At 36.3% G+C, this 20419-nt stretch overlaps 3 protein-coding genes across 3 annotated transcripts; all 3 read right to left on the minus strand.

The window, feature by feature from the left end:
- Positions 1-90: 90 nt before the first annotated feature.
- On the minus strand, positions 91-10447 carry LOC140782381 (CSC1-like protein At3g54510). Its single transcript, XM_073128905.1, has 10 exons — positions 10164-10447; positions 9247-9393; positions 7704-7767; positions 6042-6254; positions 5462-5653; positions 3825-4123; positions 2146-2425; positions 1414-1689; positions 711-944; positions 91-280 (listed from the first exon to the last, which is right to left on the minus strand). Exons 1-10 carry the CDS (start codon positions 10445-10447, stop codon positions 131-133), a joined length of 2139 nt encoding a protein of 712 aa, XP_072985006.1. The 3' UTR covers positions 91-130.
- A 629-nt stretch (positions 10448-11076) lies between these two features.
- On the minus strand, positions 11077-15790 carry LOC140782699 (pyrroline-5-carboxylate reductase-like). The gene is made up of 8 exons (XM_073129418.1): positions 15738-15790; positions 15414-15691; positions 14566-14614; positions 13335-13426; positions 13094-13166; positions 12385-12505; positions 12147-12252; positions 11077-11605 (listed from the first exon to the last, which is right to left on the minus strand). The coding sequence occupies exons 2-8, from the start codon at positions 15591-15593 to the stop codon at positions 11417-11419; spliced, it is 810 nt and encodes a 269-aa protein (XP_072985519.1). The 5' UTR covers positions 15594-15691; positions 15738-15790; the 3' UTR covers positions 11077-11416.
- A 633-nt stretch (positions 15791-16423) lies between these two features.
- LOC140781115 (U-box domain-containing protein 44-like) lies at positions 16424-20043 on the minus strand. The gene is made up of 3 exons (XM_073126925.1): positions 19252-20043; positions 18857-19157; positions 16424-18397 (listed from the first exon to the last, which is right to left on the minus strand). Exons 1-3 carry the CDS (start codon positions 19900-19902, stop codon positions 16917-16919), a joined length of 2433 nt encoding a protein of 810 aa, XP_072983026.1. The 5' UTR covers positions 19903-20043; the 3' UTR covers positions 16424-16916.
- Between the last annotated feature and the right edge of the window lie 376 nt (positions 20044-20419).

Consider the following 20419-nt stretch of genomic DNA (forward strand, 5'->3'; position numbering starts at 1 on the left):
TATATGAGATCTACTGCACGTTATATAAATACCAATTTATTTGGCAGTTACTGCACACACACACATACACATACATACATATATATATATATATATATATATATATATATATATATATGGAGAGAAGGAATCAAGAAGTAACAAGGGGTTGTATAGAACTAGGTTCTTCAGTAAAACACACTGGACGCATCCACGGCGGCTGGTAAGCATTGATTGCACTCTCTTGATTGCTTTCAGCGAGGCCTTCCATTTCGTCGAGGTTGTCATTGTCCTTGGCATTCTGACAAGGAAGATAACATCAAAACACAGCTCACTCATACATACAAATCTTTAGAATAAGTTGGCCGATGAAAATTTAATGCTGTCCGAGCAGAATAAGATAACCTTGAAAACAATGAGTAAAACTTTATATTCCGATGAACAGTACAAATATAGGTGATGATATAAGAGGAAATCTCTCTCCTTCAAGAGTAAAGAGTTCTCATTGCATCAAACCCATCTCAACAAGTAAATAGAAATGACAGCATATATATATATATATATATATATATATATATATATATATATCTAATGTTATTCAATTCCTACTGTTTCCAATAAGTAAAGAACCTAATATAATTGAATCAGGTTTTAATCTTCAGTAGATATCATATTCTCAACACAATCCTAATTTGCAAAACGGAGTATAGATTATTCAGTGCGAAAGATACCTGGACTGGGCGATGACAAAATGTCGGAAGAAAACGGATCTTGCAGTACTCATTAAACAAACAGCTCAAAACAAGTAGTGGGATTGTGGAAATTGAAGCTCCTGGCTTTGCCTTCAGTCCAAAAAGACCAATCATCGTAATTTGCATGAGGATGACGGTTATAAAAATATAATGATGAATGTAAGGCCAGTACTGTCCACATGTATCATAAACAATTTCGTATACATCTTGCATCTGCATAAAGTATATTAGAGAATTAATTATACAGCTAACCAAACAAAATGAAATGAAGAAGTCGATTTCACTCCTATGCTTGTAAGAACAAAATTACCTCCCATACCTTTATGAGCGATTATCTAAAAAAGAAAGATAATTATTAATGTGCTGAAGCTCTGTTATTACAAGGATCCAAACAAAGGAACTTTCCACAAAAGTAATTCGCATGTGTCAATGAACAGACATTTGCATATCTACAGATATGTATGAAGAAGTTTTTCTTCACAAAAGATTTCTACATATAGAAGTCTGAACAACTACTTGTGTAGTTCCATTAATTCCCTATTTAGATTAATCTTAGATTATGAAGTCCAATTTCACCAGATAAGGGTTACTTAAACAAATAAAATATGCAATAGATTCACAGTAAAAATATCAGAAATCTTATACAATTAATTTAATATCTTTATCTATAGAGAGAACATACCTGATTAACGTATACGGCATAACCAAGTAAAAAGTAAATTATAAGAAATGGAAGCAACAATGGTGCGATGACAGCATAAACCATCCCAATCAATATTGCAAGTGAAACTATGGGCACGACCCTGTAATATGGGAAACCATAAAGATAAGGATCTTCCTTTGTTCCTTGTCCAATAGAGACCTTCATAAAATGCCAACTAAGTAAACCAAGCTGAAGAACTTCCAATGAAAATCCTGACATACCATCTGTCAAAATATATGTAATGAAGAAATCTGACTGCAAAACAAATAGAGAAACAATAAGAATCTTTAAGCACTCTTCAGAAACTAAAAAGAGAAAAGAGCACCAGGAAAAAAAGAAGAAAATTCCCTTTGTAGTTAGGTATCTTAAAATAAAGTCATCCACAGAAAATTACTCTTTAATCTGTAACATCCTGCAAATTATTAGTGTTTCACGATTATTTGTGGCTTAAACATTAGTTTGACAATTTGACTTGCACGCAACATGAAACTTGAAAATGGATGTACAAACAATAAGATTCACTAGAAAGAAAAAGGTGCATCAAAAGGGAAAAAAAGAAGAAGACAAAATAGGATTAAAAGATTCTTCTTTTCGGTTAGCAAAGTATTAAGACATTTTTGTCTTTAGGTATCTTTAAAATTTACACACAAACGTCCAAAGATTATACTCTTTGATCTGTATATTCTTATAAGGTTTAATGATATAGCTTACCTGTGCAGAAACAGCACTTGCAAGATGACTAGGAAAATCCTTGGGATGAGCAAATGACTCTCCAATTTGGTCAAGTAGAGAACCAGACAGTAAGCTCAAAAAGAACACATTCCCTACCAAGAAATAAAATACCATGCTGCACGCCTTCATATCTCTTTTGCTCTTGGAGACACAACCTTCTAATGAGGCCATCGCTAGCATTGCATAAGGAATCAAATATATGAACCCATTGAGAATTGCACTTGGAAGATATCCCGTTAAGATAGAATTCAACCCTGGTCTGCGGTATAATCAGGACAGAGGAACAGTAGCATAGGTAAGTGAATTATTTACCTGTAAAACGTATACCTAAAGAAGTACTTTTAGCCACAAAAAATAAATTATTATCAAGATACTTCAAACATCTAGATACCAAAATGCCCTTAAAAATATGGATAATTACACCTGGATCCCCTAATAAAAAAAATTTACAAGGGGGCATTGCAACCACACACACACACAAAAAAAAAAAGAATCAATGGTCAGAAGAAATTATCCCTAAAAAATTATCCTTTTCAACTTCAGATATGAATAATCACAAGCAAACAATTAGTATGCTATTAAGGAGACTCCTCTGTGGAAACATGGCATACTAAAGTGATTCCTCTGGAGAAACATAAATTGTACCAAGGATTCTTCAGTCTCAATAGAGAGAAAACTTAGTTCAGAACGATGAGGTGAAACTATAAAGTGTACCCCATGAAGAGAAGATCATGGAAATACTAAAGTAGAAAACACTTGATATAAAATAGTATTACTCATGTAGTAGCAGAGATAGTTAATAGAAAAGCATGCTCCATAAGTATTGTAGGAATATTGCATGATCACGCTAGAGACGGTCATAGACTGATACACGTGCTTTAGGCATCAAGCCATCAACCATGCTATCTATGTTACTGACTTACTGAGGATCCAATTTATATATATATATATTAAGCATGATGTAGCACAACAGAATGTGCTATACTTTCAACGCATCATTCAATAAGCTTCACTACCTTATTCTCAACTACAGTCCTAAAAAGCCTATAAACAGAGCCAACTAACGAAGAACAATGGAAGACTGGTCATTCAAGATTTCAAAAGCTACATTACAGATGCCACCACATAGTGTAAGGAATCATGGATTATGTAAGGTACTAAGGTATCTTCAGTTAAACTCTTATGACAAATACATTATAATTATCGTGCAACAGTTCTCTGATTTTCCAACTTGAGCTCCCTCCCGGATTCATGACGCATGAGGAAAACAGTGGTAGTTTGGCAATGATATTGCATATTTAATCTGTAAATGTAAATCTAGATTGTATAGGAATTGTGAGAAATTTTAAAGGAGAAGATCATTGAGAACTTCTTTTGAGAAAGAAGTGACAATCCAAATACATCCTTTTCTACTTCGACACATAGTTTTCAGACTTCAAGTATGAACTTGAAGACTTGATAAATCCTTAATATTTTAAGTTATTTATGGAAAGTGACGCAATAAAAAATTGACTCCAACTGAGGCTACAATTGTGGAAGTTATTTACTGTCAAATATTTACATACGAAAAACAGAAAGTAAACTATTTTGCATTAACATAAGAAAAATCCAAAAATAAAGGAAATTTTGGCAAGGAAATAATTCCTAGGATTGCTTACATCAATTGCACAGCTCTTGCCAGTGGAAACCACTTCTTTACTTTTTCAAATTGTACTATTCCTTGAACAGCCGTCACAGGAAAAGCAAAGAAAACTATGAGTAACACCGCTGCAATAAGAGCTCCTATTCTGTGAACAGCTAAGCGACGATAAGGGATAGCCAGATTATGCCACAATATATCATTTGTTCCTGGAGCAAACTCGGTAATCCATAGTAGTGGATTTACATGCTGTTGTGTCTCAGCAGCCAGAGCAGCACCCAGGCGTGACTTGAATGAGACAAAAGCAACAGGTAACTCCTGTAATTTAATTCCAAAAATATAACCCATAAGCTTCCTACAATAGCTTGTATGAACATACAACTTCAGATGGTGCAATTGGCATACAAAATATAAGATACGGTTCTATCACATCAAATTTGAATACTTATAAGCCATATGAAAATGATAGATATGCAGACATTGTATCAGCTAACAGGCTTAATAAAGTGGAAATGCATAATTCAAAAACGCCAACTAGACCCATTTCATTTGAAAGAGAATATTTATAATCTTGAGGTAAAAGGTACAGTTATAATCAAGTAGTTATTTGCCTCTGTGGTTTGAGAAAATGATTGAAGTTGAAGAAAGATAATATAAACAAGCAAAATTCTTTACATTGGAAAGTTCGCATTGTTGGTTTCTTCCCTGATCCTTAAAAGTTTGCCCAAATTATTAAACAAACCTCTGTTTCAGAATAGCTATTCAAAATAATCCTAGAAAATAATTGATTATACTCAGAGTCCTTATCAACCTGACACTCTTCCTCATTCTAAATAATAAAAAAGCATTGCTTGCATAGTTCTATTTCTAATACATGCTGACAAATCTGTCACACCGAATCTTGAGTTGAAGCTCTAATTCTTGCTGAATATCCTATGGTCAAGCAAGATAAGATATTATTAACATTGTGAGACATGTTAATCAAAGAACTCTCCCCTGTGCTTGTTGAATAGGAAGCACAAGATAGAATGTGAGAACAGACTAAATGTGGACAGGGTAAATACCTTGGTAAGGTTAAATGTGAATAATACATAGATAATGATCCCAATTCAAGTTATCATGAAGATGCTTTACCAACCACAACCACAACCACAACTTGATCACAGAGAGTTCAATTGCCAACAGTTGTTCAAGCCTAATGCCTGTCTCACTTGTTATTTCCATGTACAAACGTATATAGTGCAAATGTATAATAATTTGGAACTCTTTAATTTAAAACAGAAGCATCTCTTGTAGTAGGTGCACAGAAAAAGAATCTGTTTTTCCATTTCATATCACCAATAAGAAATTCTGATCAGTTTCTGTATACCGTTTCTCACAACATTAAGCAAAACTTCACTGCAATATTCCAGCGATTAATATAACTAGCAGCTAACATTGAGAAAAAGGAAGTCTTTGCAAATCATAGGCTGCAAGGAGATTGGACAAGCAAGCATAAAGCTAAATTAAACAAAGATTAACAATTTTAGAAGCAATTTAGAATAGAAAAGAACAATGGTCCAGAACTATAACTAAGGTGCAGACATAGAATTCCCACAATCATGATAGTATAGAAACAGTTTAACTAAGAAAGTTCAAGGGAACTAGCAGGAGTACCTTATGTTTAAGAATATTATCACACTGTAGGAGACGTATTCTCTGGCATACCTCCTTCAGTCTTTCTTCATACACTGCCACATCTGTAAAATCTGACCGGAATTTACTACATAACCAGTGCCCAAGATAGCATTTTTGAAATCTCTTGTGTTGCAATTTCTTTATTTTTATCTCAATAGAGGATGCTAAGCTCTGCAATCAGCATAGGTTGAATATTATTGCTGATAGAATATAGAAAATTGTTTCTTTTTTATTATAGCAAGCTATAACAAAGTTAATGCTAAGATTTTTTATTTTATTTTATTTTACAAAACAAGACCGCTTATCAGGTCCACAAAGTTCAAGCAAGTTCCCATTCAATCTCCAAAGAGAATCTTGAAACATGTCTATGGGGTGTAGCAGGTTACACAAACTACAGGCCAGTGCGTTCCTTAGCAAAAATTCAAAAAGATAGAGCTACCTTGTAAATAGTAAGGAGTAATCCATAGTATCACAAAAAAGATGTTGTAGGTGGAACATCCAATCGAATTTCCACAAGAAATGAGTATTTTCTACTATATTGTGTAGTTAAATAGCTTACCAACAGTTCTTCAATGTTTTGCCCATCATAAATTATCTGATAAGATTGATATGTAAAAGGATAGTACTTGGAGAAGAAGTGATCAACAGAACACCCGCGGGCATCGTGCTCTGTGCATAAAGGAATTCCTCGAACCAGCACAGTGAACTGGTCAGGATGCTGCCTATGATAACCAATCTGTAGAATCCTAAGTTTGAGTATACTCTTGTATTCCTGCTTCAAATCAAGGAGAAATGCAAAAAATACTAACTGAGAAGAGTGAAGAGGTTTAATGCTCAACTGGAATGAAACATTTAAATCTAAAGTACCTTGTTACATGCTCTCAGTTTGTTGAGAACTAAACGTATATCAGAAATTTCTTATAAGATTTAGGTTTTAGTGCCTGGTAAAAGTTGATACAACTTCTAGTTAGATACACGTGAGGTACAGAAGTTGTTCTTTTTCTTCCCCACTCCCACTTAGACATTCTTATTTTACTAAACATTCACTTAAGAATTAAGATACTTCCATTTCCAGCAATTAAGTCGCAAAAGTTTCCCCGCTGTCTATCCTGTGATTAGTGGATAATCTGTACCTATTCACCATTAAATCTCATGCGAACTGTCCACCTTTCAAGATTGACCTATATGTTTCTCCTGCAACAGATGATCTCATTTGCTTCAACTTTTTCAACTCATAAATGATACCAAAAAGGGCGTCGAAGAGCATGAGGCTCCTCAGGATGCAGGATATGGGCAGCTGATGTATGCAGCCTTACCTTATTACCGAGGAGGTTATTTCCACAACTTAAAACCTTGACCTCTTGGATGCAAAGGGCTAGCTTTTGTTGTCACATCAAGTGAATCACTCTAGCTTATTAAATGATACATTATAAGCCACATTTTCAGGACATCTCTCCCAAACAATGCATGTTGCTAGTCAGCTGGTTGCTGTGGCAAGAGCATGAGGCCCCTGAGGATGCAGCATATGTGGAGAGAAGATGTATGCAACCTTACCTTATTACTGAGGAGGTTGTTTCCATAAGTTGAAACATTGAAACATTTACCATCACACCAGTGAAGCACTCTACTTTATTAAATGATACATTATAACCACTTAATCGGGGGATCTCTTCTGAACAATGCATGCAGCTAGTCAGCTGATTACCATGACATTTGTAAAAAACATGAGCTGCATTACAACATTCACGCCCTTTCATTGTTACCTTGTTTTCAAAGAGCCACCTAGACTTAAAACTTTCTTGACCTTTAAGAATTGACCACCACCTACCATTCCCCTTCCAATTGTTGTCTTAAAGAAAGCCATGCCTTGGCTCACATTATAACTCTCTAAGCATTCTGTGATTAACATTTAACATATACTTTGAGTTATGTAGTGGTACCTTCTATGACATGGGGATTAACATTAGCAAACTATTACAACACGCCAAAAAACAAGATGATGTAATAAATACTGATCATCAGAAGTTTATTTCTTCAAATAAGATCGTAAGCCTCCAAACAGTAGGCTTGAAGAAAACAAAATCATTTAGCAGAAGATTTGCACACGAGCAACATATCAACACAGATATACTGGAAAAAATTAAAATAAAAAATCATTAAAATAAAAATTCATATTAATACAAATATATGAGGTACTTTAAGGTTATCCATGGATACGCACCTTATGCAGCAAATACATTACATAGAATGATATGAAGCACAGGCATGAAAAATGTACCCATAACCTGCAAAAGAAAAGATCTCCTAATATAACTGCAGAAAAGCAAGATAAAGATTTGTATCACTTATCCAAAAAACATGAGTATAATCCTATCCATAGAAAAAGGAAAGAAGGAATGAACAATCCAAATTGAAGAAAAACATGGCTTCACTACACTACATTGACAGGAAACAGACGTTCATCACATTAACTTGCACCATGCTTCTTGAATAGTAAAATTATATCACTAAAATTACAATACCCTGAAAGAAGATAAAGTAATAACAAAGAGGCCAACATCTGTTAATAGCACATTGGAATTATATTCATGAACATGATTGGCTTAGAGATATGTTTGACTGTTAACAAAGTGCATAAATTTGAAGCTTCTAGAGAAAAAGCAAAAAGCAAATTGGGTGAATTTATTTTACAAAAACTGCATGCTACAAGGTATTCCAGCATTGGAAAAGAGGGAGAAATATAGAAATACAGTAGAATTCGAAAACCTTGCCATGATCATGGGCTGTTGATAATGCTTTCTTTCAGAAAATACATCATGTGATTGCTGACATACCTAGGCAATTGGCATGTAAGTCCGCCGACTATAATTCACTCTTCAAAATAATCGGATATGGGAAAACAATGATACAATCAACTCATATTTTAATATCTGATACAATTAATCCGAGTTAACGTGGGATGGTGGGTTTGAACTTTGAAGGTGGGGAAGATGGGTTTTAGGGTTCAGATGGGTTTTAGGGTTCAGATGCCATATTAAACAAAAACTCAAGCTATTCTAGCGCTAAAAGTATGAGCATTCAAACGCAACAATTTTTTCTTATTTTTATTTTAAAAAAGAAATCACAGAAAATCCTAAATATTTTTGTAGATTCACTTTTAAAAATTCAGAAATAACTTCAAGAGAAAAATACGTCAATCAACAAAAAAAGAATCTAGCTCAAAACAAGTTATCAAGTGCATATTAAAATCATAAGCTAATTTGTCACTCAAAAAATAAAAACTCAAACTTGGTTGATTGGACTAACTGGATCTTTATATCAAAAAACTTCACATGACAATTGTAAAGATCGGGTAAAATGAGAGAGGCATAAGATGATTTTAAAAAAAATGACAAGAAAGAAAACTATAAGATTTATATCTAGGGTCCTCATAGAGTTTAGATTATTTATCAAAAGCCTACTTAATTCAATCCTCACCATAGTGTTCACAATTATATCATTTTTTGAGCCATATCCTCCCCAAACTCATATTGACTCGCACACACACAAGTATACATCCATATTGTAAATTTGTAATAATAGAGAATGTAACAACCAGAAGATTGGAACTGATAAATTTGATTGTACCAATCTGATCATTCTTTTTTGCTCGAAAAATAAATCCAAAAAAAAGACAAGTATCGAAATATGATCACAAAAAGGCCCAGAAATGAGGTGAAATTTCGTTCACAAATTTAAGGATATGATGGAAGAAAATATCTCACCTATTGGAGCCCCGTCTAACACTAGATATTGTAAAAGAATCCATGGAGTGTGATAATTTAACACTAGAGGGATCTTCTTGGCAAGTGTAGTTCACTGGTACAAGAATCAATAGTCCAACAACAGAGCAAACTGTGAAAAATCTGATCCTACATAGCAGACAAAATGAATAAGAGCACATTAGTAGGACACATACACGTCTATGTTTCCAACAAATAAATCAAATACTCAATAGTAACCACCAAATGTGAGAGAACAGATTTGTAAGACAACATAAATTCGCATAATGGAAAAGGTACAATGACACAGAAAATTAATACCTATCAACGGTGAGCTATCATACTATACTTGTAATAAAAACTTTCTTTATATTCCCTAATGCTATTTTAACATCATCAAACAAGTAACTTTAATGAAGTATGAAGCATGAATCAAGGACTGAAAATCAGTAGTCTCGTTATGCACTTGAAATTATTTCTCTCCCGAACACCTATTCATCAATCCTGTCAAGTGCTCTTCCTCTACAAGTCACTCATCACCATTAAACAGAAGTTACGCTCAAAATACGTAGAAAATTATATATAAAGGGAATCATATAGGAAAATAACAACATCCATATCCACCCCTGATTCCCGAAGCCCATTAATAGTAATGTATTGGTTCATGTCAAGAAGAACCAGACTTGACTAATAGAAGTTTATCTAAATTCACAGGGTCTCTCCACCAACATTTTATGTGGAAAGAAATAATACGATACCAAGGTCAAGTTTTTCTTCTCATAAATCGTTTTATCGTAGAAGAGTGAACAAGAAGGTGTGTCCATTTAAAGGAAATGACTAATGCACAAGAAAATCAGATGAAGGAAAGGAATACTAAGAAATAAAGAAAAGGAAGGGGCGGGCGTGATCATGTTCCATACCCGAACTTAAAGAGGCGGAGGACGACGAGGGCGTCGAGGCCGCGGCGGCGGAGGACCTCGTCTTCGGAGAGACGGAAGGCGGCGGGTATCCAGGAGACGGATGGGCGGAGGCGGCGAAGAGAGAATGGGCGGTCGATGGAGACCTCCTCGCCTGCGGCGATGCGCCGTGCAAAGTAGACTGGCGCGTTCCCCGGCTGCTTCTTCAGGACGGAGAAGAGGTAGAGCACCACCAAGGCCAAGCCTAAGTTGATCGCTGCCGATGCCACCAGGCTCTCTGGATTCATCTCTACGTACACCTATCGATCTATGGAGCGAGTTCTTGGTGTGATGGTTTAGAGAGAGAGAGAAAGAGAGAGAGAGAGAGAGAGAGAGAGAGTGAGGAGTTTCGGGACTCGCTTCTCTTTTGAATGCAAGAAGACGAGGGCGGTTCGGAACTGGAACGAGGTTGATGCCACGTGGCTACCGAAGAAGGGGTCCGTACGTTTACTTGACACGTAGGCCTTTCGCCGCACTTCACGGTAATGGAAAAAAGAATAATAATTTACTTTCAGTTAAAAAATATTACAAATCATTAACTCAAAATATATATATATATATATTTATTTATTTATTTATATATAAAATCAAACTACTTTCCTAAATTAATATTTGCATCACTAATGTGAAACAATTAATCAGCTATTATTGGAGCCATCAAATGACTATAATATTAGTCAGAAGAGAGGATAATTAAGATTAGAAGCTTATAATATAAGTTAGAAGAGAATTAAAAAAGAAGAAAATACATTATACATCTTATAATAGGGATGCGTATGGCCTCTTTTGACTTTTGAGAGAAGTGGATCGAGGATAGGAATGCAATACACTTTCACTATAATCAATATAAAGATAAAATGTGGATAGAGAATGAAGATAACGCCAAATATGAATTACCTTGAATTTATTTGGAAAAGAGAAATAACCCCCTGTAGTATGTTTCAACTTTCAGATACTCTCAAACTGAGCTATGATGAAAAATCAAGCAACACATTTCTGAACTATAGATACTAAACAATCATTCTTAATATTTGATTCTCAGAGGAAGCTCCTCTACAAGTTCCAGAAATCGCTTTACCCAATCTGCTAGATGAAGATGTACTGACATTTGAGAAGATCCATTCATTGCTTGCGACAAACGATTCTAAGAAGTAATCACCGACATCAATTAAATGGAGCTTTTACTCAATTAGCAGAACTTAACGAAAGAAGTAGAACTATGATTGTGAGAGTTCTCGGCATCGCTTTGTGGCAGCAACAACAGCACTGATTAGGTTACTGCGAAATGCACCCCTCTCCAATTCTTGTATCCCTGCTATAGTAGTCCCTGCTGGAGACGTGACCTCGTCTTTTAGCTGACCTGGATGTTTTCCAGTATGCTTTACCATCGCTGCAGCTCCAAGCACCTGCGCAGAAAAGATTTTGTCATAAACATACCATGATAAGTCGAAAGATTTCCTTTGTTCACACAATAAGCACATGATGGAAGTTTCACTTGTTTGGTGAGACAACATGCTACACAGCCAAAAATATGAGAAAAAAATGGAAAGAGAAATGAATTATAAGTCAACAAGCCTATCATCCTTCTCATGGATGAGTTGTAGCAGCTTACTCATAAGAAAAAGACTAATAAGTAACCACAAGTTTGGAGACTTGGAATGAAATTATTGGATGGAAATATCACATTTGGATTATAAGGATTAACCAAACACTGATAAAAAAAAATTAAGTCATCAATATTAGGCAATACAAAGAGGACTATCTAAGATTTAGTGATTTACAGTTTTACACAAACACAAACATATCACGAGAAAATCAAGGAGCTTTATCCATGTTCCATACTGTTTGAAAGTGAACAATACAAAAGTATATCTTGTTCTCTTAAGACAGTATAGCTGAATTTTGCAAAAGGTATAAATATGATCTAGTAAGTAGACTAGTACATACCGTCTGAGAAGCTAGACCAAGAGCAAGATCTCGTGGAAGGCCAGCAGCCACCCCACCATCAGCCATGGCTTCTATTGCTAGATATATGTAAGCTGGCCCACTACCACTGGAATTCAGATAATGTCAAGTCAAACTTCAGATGAATGATCAATCATGTACCAAATCTATGCAAGATAAGAAAATATACATCAGACTACAATCACAATCCACAACATGCGAGAAACAGTTGAAATCATACCTCAAGCCAGTTACAGCATCAAAATACTTTTCATCAGCTACCCATACCTTTCCAATTGCTCTGAACAAGCTGGCTACACGTTCTTCATCTTTCTTTGTTGCCATTTCTCCCACACACATGACTAATAAATACAAGAACATTAACAATTTCAGCACGTTATTTTATCAAAAACTTCTACTGAATCACATATTTCCCCAGTTTTACATGTTACATTTTAGAGTGCCTCTTCTTAACAAAAGAACAAATATGTCATATGATATAAGCTATTTAGAACAGCAATCAACTGTAAATATAGCATTTGAAGTAATCTATTAGGTGCATAAAATTAATAGGTTAAGTGCTATCAAAACTTCTTAATATCCCATCCACAAACTCCTTTGGAGTCTCCTGAAAGATATTAAGCCATTGAATGAACCATATATATGGGGAGCACCAAATTTGCGAATGGAAAGAGGAATGGAATATACACTCTATAGAGTATAAATCTAGAATTAAACCTTGAAGCATTAGTGGTTGTGCAGGTTCTGCAAGGAACAGGAAGTAGGAATGAGCCAACGAGGTGTATAGTATTGTTACAGCTCACAAATTGGTCACTCAAGATCACTAACTCTGCTTTTGTTTATATTTAAGAGAGTAAGGTTATACTTTCCCCCCACCAAAGCAGCAGCTATTGCTTGACTTAAAAACAGCAATCAACAATCTACCATACCTGATGCTCCCTGACCAACAGCTGAAGGTGTATTTGGCATTACCCTAATAATTCGACGTTGACCAGACCACTCCTGCATGAATGATTTAAATAAAGACACTTAATCATGAAAGCAATTATTGCTTCCTCTTTTCCTATTTAGTAAGATGCCATCTTACTATTTTTCCATTTATTAAAATGCATTCTCCAGCCATTTCCTGGAACAGTGTAGGGAAGAAATTATCCGTAGTTGCATACTCACCTGCAAATCTTTTATTTTTATTCCTGCAGCGACTGAGACTAGAAGTTTCTCTTCTGAAAGAATAGGTTTTAGCTCGAGAAGAACCTTTTTAACTGCAATGTCAAAGAACACTAACTGAGAGAAATTCTATTAAATACCAACAGAAAAAAGTGCCAAAGCACTATAACATAATCCCTAGATAAAATTTCATAAAAGCAACAGTATAATATAAAACTTAAGTTGAGAATTGTTCCTCAGTAATTTATAGTTGGTTCTTATCATGACCATCACAAACTCAAATGGGTTCTCAATAAGCACCTCCAAGTAATGCCTTACATGTGCTCATAAAAGATCATGCTTATGGATGCTTTTACTCTTCAGAAATGTTTACTGTGGTTGTCAAGCAACCAAAGGGAAAAAATTTCTAAATGCGAGCAAGTTTGGAGATCTTCACTTCCTAACTTGTATGGCCTAAGATTTGAGCCTACTAGTACAAGTTGAGACCTAGTTATTGTAAGAGTTCATTGAACTGTCACCACAAAGAAAAATAGAAATGGTGTACGTACATCTGGAGATCCTTTATATAAATCCTTAGCTAAAATTTTAGATATAAATCCTGTTTATCTATTTATTTAATCAAGGAAACAAGCAAGCTAATCAGAATCTTACTCAGCTCTCCTATCAGAGTAACTATGCGCTTAAGCTTGCACATAAATAACATAATCCTTTTCTTGGTAGTACATATATATAAAGGTTATTACATCACTGTTCTTTGCAGATACCAACATTAGATCTCACTGCAGGTAGGAACAAGCTACAATATACTCAAAAAGATGCACAGATATGAGAAAGATTCTATTTCAAATTTTCCATTACAAGAAGATGCTAGTAAATCCTAGGAGAAAAAGGAAAGAAAGAAATAGTTCCTTATAGAAGAAAGTGCAGATTTTCTAATCGTTTGAATTTGTAGATTATAATAAAAGAACCGTTGGAGGAAAATAACAGATTGGCACGACATCTAGAAACTAGATTTTCCATTTCATAAGCATTTGAGTAGAATCCAGATTTTTCGAATCTCAATAAAACAAATTTCCCTTGACCAACCAAATTCTTGGTACAAACTTGAAAAGGCAATAGAAAATCTAGTAATATTAGCTTGACAAATTTTGCTGGAAACAATCTTTTCTCCATGAGAATTTTAGAAAAACAGTACAGGAGAACTCCTTTTCTGAGGGTGTACAAGAAAACTTACCTACTTGAGGTTTCACAGAGATAACAACTATCTCGCTGTCCTCAACTACCTGTTAGTGGTGAAAAATATATGAACATTGTGATATAAGGTAACAGAAAATCAGGAAAATATTAAATACAATGGAAATCAGAACTCAAATAAAAGAGGAGATAAGAATGCATGTCGGCCTAAACATGTTGAAGCTTTAAGATGCTAAGCAAATCAGAACTCACTAAAAGAGGTAAAGAAATAAAAACTGGATGGCACAACTAAGGATCTTATAAATTAGGCTAGTGCAATGGCAGTCTAATTTTCCGCTAAGAGAAAACAACTTATATTAATCAATAAATTATTGTTTTGTGTTACAAATTACATCATAGAGGTAAGGGAAAGCAACTAATAGCTAGTTTTAACTGCATATCTATATCTAAGATATTTCCATATTTGCATATTAGATTAGAGGAAAGAGACTTTTCAACTCATGAGACAAAAAAAAATTTAAATGATCACCCAAAATCGGGAAAAGAAGGAACTTTGGTAAATCGATATTTTTGCTAGATTTATGATAAAACAACCGGTCGTAAACTACATGAATCCGTTTCCACCAGTGCCAGTAATCAAACGAAAATTATGTGCGGTTACTAGGAAATCCTAAAACGAATAAGTAGATGGGAAAGTCAAATCTTTAATGCTTCGGGTATTTTGTCATGATCAATGTGTTGCCATCTTCAAATATCACTCTTTTAAGATACTATATTAATGTGTACAGAAAGGGAGATCATTATCTAAACCAAGAAAAGAGGAGAGATGGAAAAAAAAAAGAGGAGACTTTTTAGGCCACCAAACCACTCCATCCATCGAACCCTCACCTGAGCGTTGCTTTCGAGGATCTTTACGCCGAAGGAATCGAACACGACCCGGCGCTCGGCGCGGCGGTGGGCGGTGCGGATGCTTGCCGGCTGGAGGACGCCGGAGTTGACGACTCCCCTCCCGATGCTCTCCGCCATGTTCCCGGCCCCGATAAACCCTAGCTTGAACACGTCCGCCATGGCGATGGGTGGGAGCACTGTATCCGCCGCCGCCGCCGCCGCCGCCGCTCGTGGATGAGTTTGAAAAAGGAAGAAACCCCTAGCAGATGAATGAAATACTAGATTAAGGGGTGGGAGTGGGATAGATGGGTTTGTGTTTTATACTTATTCCGACTAGTCCGCAGGAAGCGCTCCGATTTCAGTCGTTGTCGCCGCTATTCATGGGGTTTGAAATTGTGGAAGTCAAATACTATACTTTATCGAATCTAGGTTCAGGTCAATGTGCTGATTTCAGGTATTGACTTACATTAAAGGAAAGCCAAATGATTCATAAGAATTAATAACGGTTCAGATTAAAGATACTAAATAAAATTAATCGAAAGCACTTATCATATCAATTGAAAGGATCAATCACTTTTCTAAATTGTAAGAATAAATTAGTCATATTTTATTTCTCTCTTAATTATCTATTTTTTATAAGAAATAAAATAATAATAAATTAGTAAAAGTTGACACTTTTATTATTAAAAAAACAGTTATAAAATTAAGTAATAAAAAAATACTTAAATTCTAATTTTTTTTATCAATTAATCTAGCCATATACATAAAATGTTTTATATACCTTTTGATTTATCGAAAGATAAAAATTATTTTTAATTAGTTAACATGAAATCATTACTCTAAAGGAAAAGCATATTCAATTTTTGTCTACCTTTTCTTTTAAATCCTGCAGGCTAATGGGATCATATCCATTGAGCATTGATGCAATCATAAAAAAATCACATACTCTGATATCCTAAATTAATATTTGCACTTGATAACATATAATTTTTGTGTTGGAATATAGAATATAAAAGAGAAGCAACATAACTTACAATTCGTGTCTCAGTCCCAGAAATAAGAGAATTCTATACAATAAAGAAGAACTTACAATACAATTCACATTTTATATGTACAAAAGGGAAGCAAGATAACTTCTGGAATGCAAACATTTCCCTCCATTAAAGTCTTTCATCCTCCAGAGGAAAAGGAAAATTCTTCTCCATATTTGTTCATAAGTAATCTGTAAATGCAACAGGGAAAAAAATAATTTGCTGAAAGAAAAAATACACAGTATTTATCTTCTTTATTAATGCCACATGGCTGAAGATCTGCAAACAAGAACTGCTCAGCTGAGGGCATCTCCAAGATCTCAAGGCTTCAAAGCACCTAAGCAACCATCAATCTCTAGATATCTTCAAGGCATGATCAATGTGCATTACCACACATATCTAATCTGCACGTATTTATACACATAAACAGAAGCAAAACTGCAAAATTTCTCCTCAACTACTTCTCAATATCTTACTGCGCCAAAACTGTTGCCTCTCCAAAGTAGCTTGACTGCATCTGCAGCAGCTCAAGGTGAGCCAATATCTTAGCAATCATTGGTTTCAAGATAAAATTTCCATTCTGGGCGAGATCGATGAATAAAACCTGAGCAGCTTCGCCATATTGTTCTCTGTGAGTTTCGAGCCTGAAGATCCTTTCTAGGATCCAAATTGCCTTCTCTTGGGCCTTTAAACTACCTACCTCAAGAATCCTCATAAGGGCCTGAACTCCTAATGCTTTCTCTATAACCTTACTTCCATTTACCCAGATCTCATCCTGCATTAGAGTAGACAGAGCTTCTAGAACTGCTTCATCTGCTTCACGTTCTTTGCCTTCTAATACTTGTACTAGAGGAGCTACGACACCACCCTTGAATAAGCAGAATGTGCTTTTGACAGTACAATTACCATTGTGAATCTCACAGTGCGATTCAAAGGAAGGAGATACACAAAACCATCTTGATGACTTAGCTGTACATAAAGCAAGTGAATTTTGCGACAGTTGAGCCAGTGAAGTTGCTGCTCTAGACTTGGCAACTATTGATCCATCCGAGAGTAATTTCACAAGGCAAGCAAATACTCCCTGTACTACTGCTATAGTCTGCAGTTTCTTATCCCAGGGAACAGTGAACCGAATTAATGCACCAGAAATGCTTTCAAGTAACCATGTCCTTGCAGGTGTCAAGGAAGTCGCGATGTTTGTCCCTAGTGAAGAGATTAGAAGTGGAAGTAGGTTCGCTTTCATAAGAATTTCAGTTGCCTTTTTGTCCTTCACAGGGAGATTACTAAGTATTCCAACAGCTGCAGCCTTTTCGCTCTCAGATGTTGATGAGGAGAAAATCTTCACCAAAATATTCAAATGGGATTCCCCAAGCTTTCCATTCAACTCTTTTCCAAAATCTTTCGACAGATTAAACACTACGTTCAAGGCAAGGATCCTGATACCGGCATTGCTCTCAGTAAGAAATGGTAGGAGAAGCTGCATTGCACCATTTTCTCTAATCTTAGCTCTGACTCTTTTAGCATTGGAGTGGCTGGATATTCTATTAAGTGCCTGTAAAAGGTGAATCTGGATAGCTGGACTGGATAAGTTTAGAAGCGAGAGAATTTGTTGAGCCACGTCTTTAACAAGAAGGATACGCTCAGACTGTGCTAAAGTTGCAAGTATAGCTGAAGCAGGTTCTCTAAGAGTCATCAGCACTGATGTTACAGAGAAAAGGAGTTGAAACAGATGTGCGACCACACCTGAATTTATCAGGTCTTCAATATTTTCTGTCACGCTTGAAAGGTTTCGCAAAGCACCTAAGGCAGCTAACTTTGCTTCAAGTTTTCCAGAAGCAAACATATATACAAGGGATTCAATTGAACCCTCTTCTCCAAGGGAAGCTTTCATTTGGTCTGTAAGTAACATCCTAGAAATAGCAGTTGCCATGAGAACCTTGTTTGTATCAGAACCTGAAGAACAAGTACCAATCCAGTGCACGAATCAGAAAGCAGAAAATGTATGAAAAAGATTGGTAAAGAAGGCCTACAGATGCAATGGAAGATTTCATTCTCGTGGGATTTTTGCGGAGCATAGAAGAAAATATTATTCCAGTACAAAAATGTAAACTTCACAATATTGCCTGATAAGCGACCAGTGAAGTATGATAGAAGATTTATATATATTTAAACCCAACCCCCCACATTTGTGTTAACAAGTAACTCTACTTATATATGAGTTTAAAATTTACAATTTCATGTTGGGCACAATGCCACTAAAGAACAGGAATGTAATTATTTACATTAAGATGGATCTGGAGCTTCAGTATTTACCAGGAGGTCATGCATGAGATCCTATCCAATATCAGCACTCTTACAGGAGATATCAAGAATAAAGATACAATGACGCATAAATAGTTACACTAGAATTACCTTCTTTCAAATAGTGTATCAATGGTGCAAAGTAACCAGCCTCTGCCATTAGAAGCACATTCTGGGTATTGCTCGACAATATGCCCAACAGCTTAACCGCATCATTCTTAGCAGATGAGTCATCTCCATTCCGCAGCGTGACCAACATAACAATACAGCCCTGTATTCTACCTAACTTTTGCCGAACTTTCACAATGGCTGATATGTCCAGAAGCAATCCAACTGCCTCTCTTCTCTCCTCAATATCCCTCGACAAGGACCGCACGATGCTTGTAAGCGCCTCAATACTTGCCATTCTCTCCTGCAATGATCCAGATTGCAGTGTTGATGAATTGCCATAAACTGATCAAAATTTCCTAACTCTGCTAAAAAGAAAACGAAGACAAAAGTTGTACCTTGTTCTCATCACTGGACACCGCAAAGCTCCTCAAGACGGTAATAATCTTTACCCTGTTATCGCACTTAGCGGAGCTCAATCGATTCAACAATGCCGGAATCAATCTCCCACCTTCTTCCTCCACCAAAAACCCCTCCCCAATTAAACCTCCAATCTCCGAAACCACAACCCCGAGCTCACCCGCATCCCCCTTCTTGACCCGCACCACCAAATCTTCCGCATCAACAACAACATCACCACCGCGATCCACCATCCTCCCACCAAACGTTACCGTCACCATCTCTCTTCGCAGCTCATCAGCTCGCTCTCTAATCTCCTCCGGCGCATCCACCCACGCATCAACGACAAGCCCCAGGCACCGCCCAATGCCACGAATCGAGATTTCCAAGTCCTGCGCGGTCACCGTGGACCCACTCGGGCTCGTCAGCACAGCTCGGGCGCGGCCGAGCTCGGACTCGAGCGACTCCAACGCGTCATAGATTTGCCAATCGGAGACTTCGTTCTGCCGTAGGGATTCGAGCACGGGGTCGAGCCGCGAAATCAAGGCGGCGAAGAGGGGGTGAGGTGAGTCTAGGGCTAGGATTTCATGGGCGGACGAATCGAGGTCGGAGAGGAGGTCGGAGAAGCCACGAGTGAGATTACGAGTCATGGTGCGGATTGGGGTTTGGAGACACTAGAGAAAGAGAGAGAAGGGAGAGAAGAAATACAAGCAAATAGAGGGGATTTTTTGCAAAAGAGTAACACTTGGAGGAGGAGGAGGAGGAAGATGAGAGAGGGAGGGCGGCATGAGAGAGAGAGAGAGAGAGAGAGAGAGAGAGAGAGAGAGACGAAGTCTCCGGTCTTCTCTGCCACTTGGAGGAAGACGTCGGAGTGAGGAACGGAGCGTGGCATTCTTGTAAATATGTTGCAGTCGCTATCTTTTATCTCCGCCACTTGGCGGTTATTAGTTAACTGGCCACAAGTTACTCAAACGTGTGGACCCCATTTAATTTTTTGTACAATTTATTAAGAGCTCATAGATTAAGGGTTTTTTTTTTTACTCACATATTAACGTATATACCCTTTAAAAATCTTCTATTTATATAAATATCTCAAAAAGCCAAGACACTTGGCTTACATATATAATTTCTGAAACTAATTTTCACATATTTCTTGGATATTATTGC

This window comes from Typha latifolia, chromosome 2, assembly GCF_019914945.1.
Source record: "Typha latifolia isolate L0001 chromosome 2, TyphaL0001v2, whole genome shotgun sequence".
Lineage (NCBI taxonomy): Eukaryota > Viridiplantae > Streptophyta > Magnoliopsida > Poales > Typhaceae > Typha > Typha latifolia.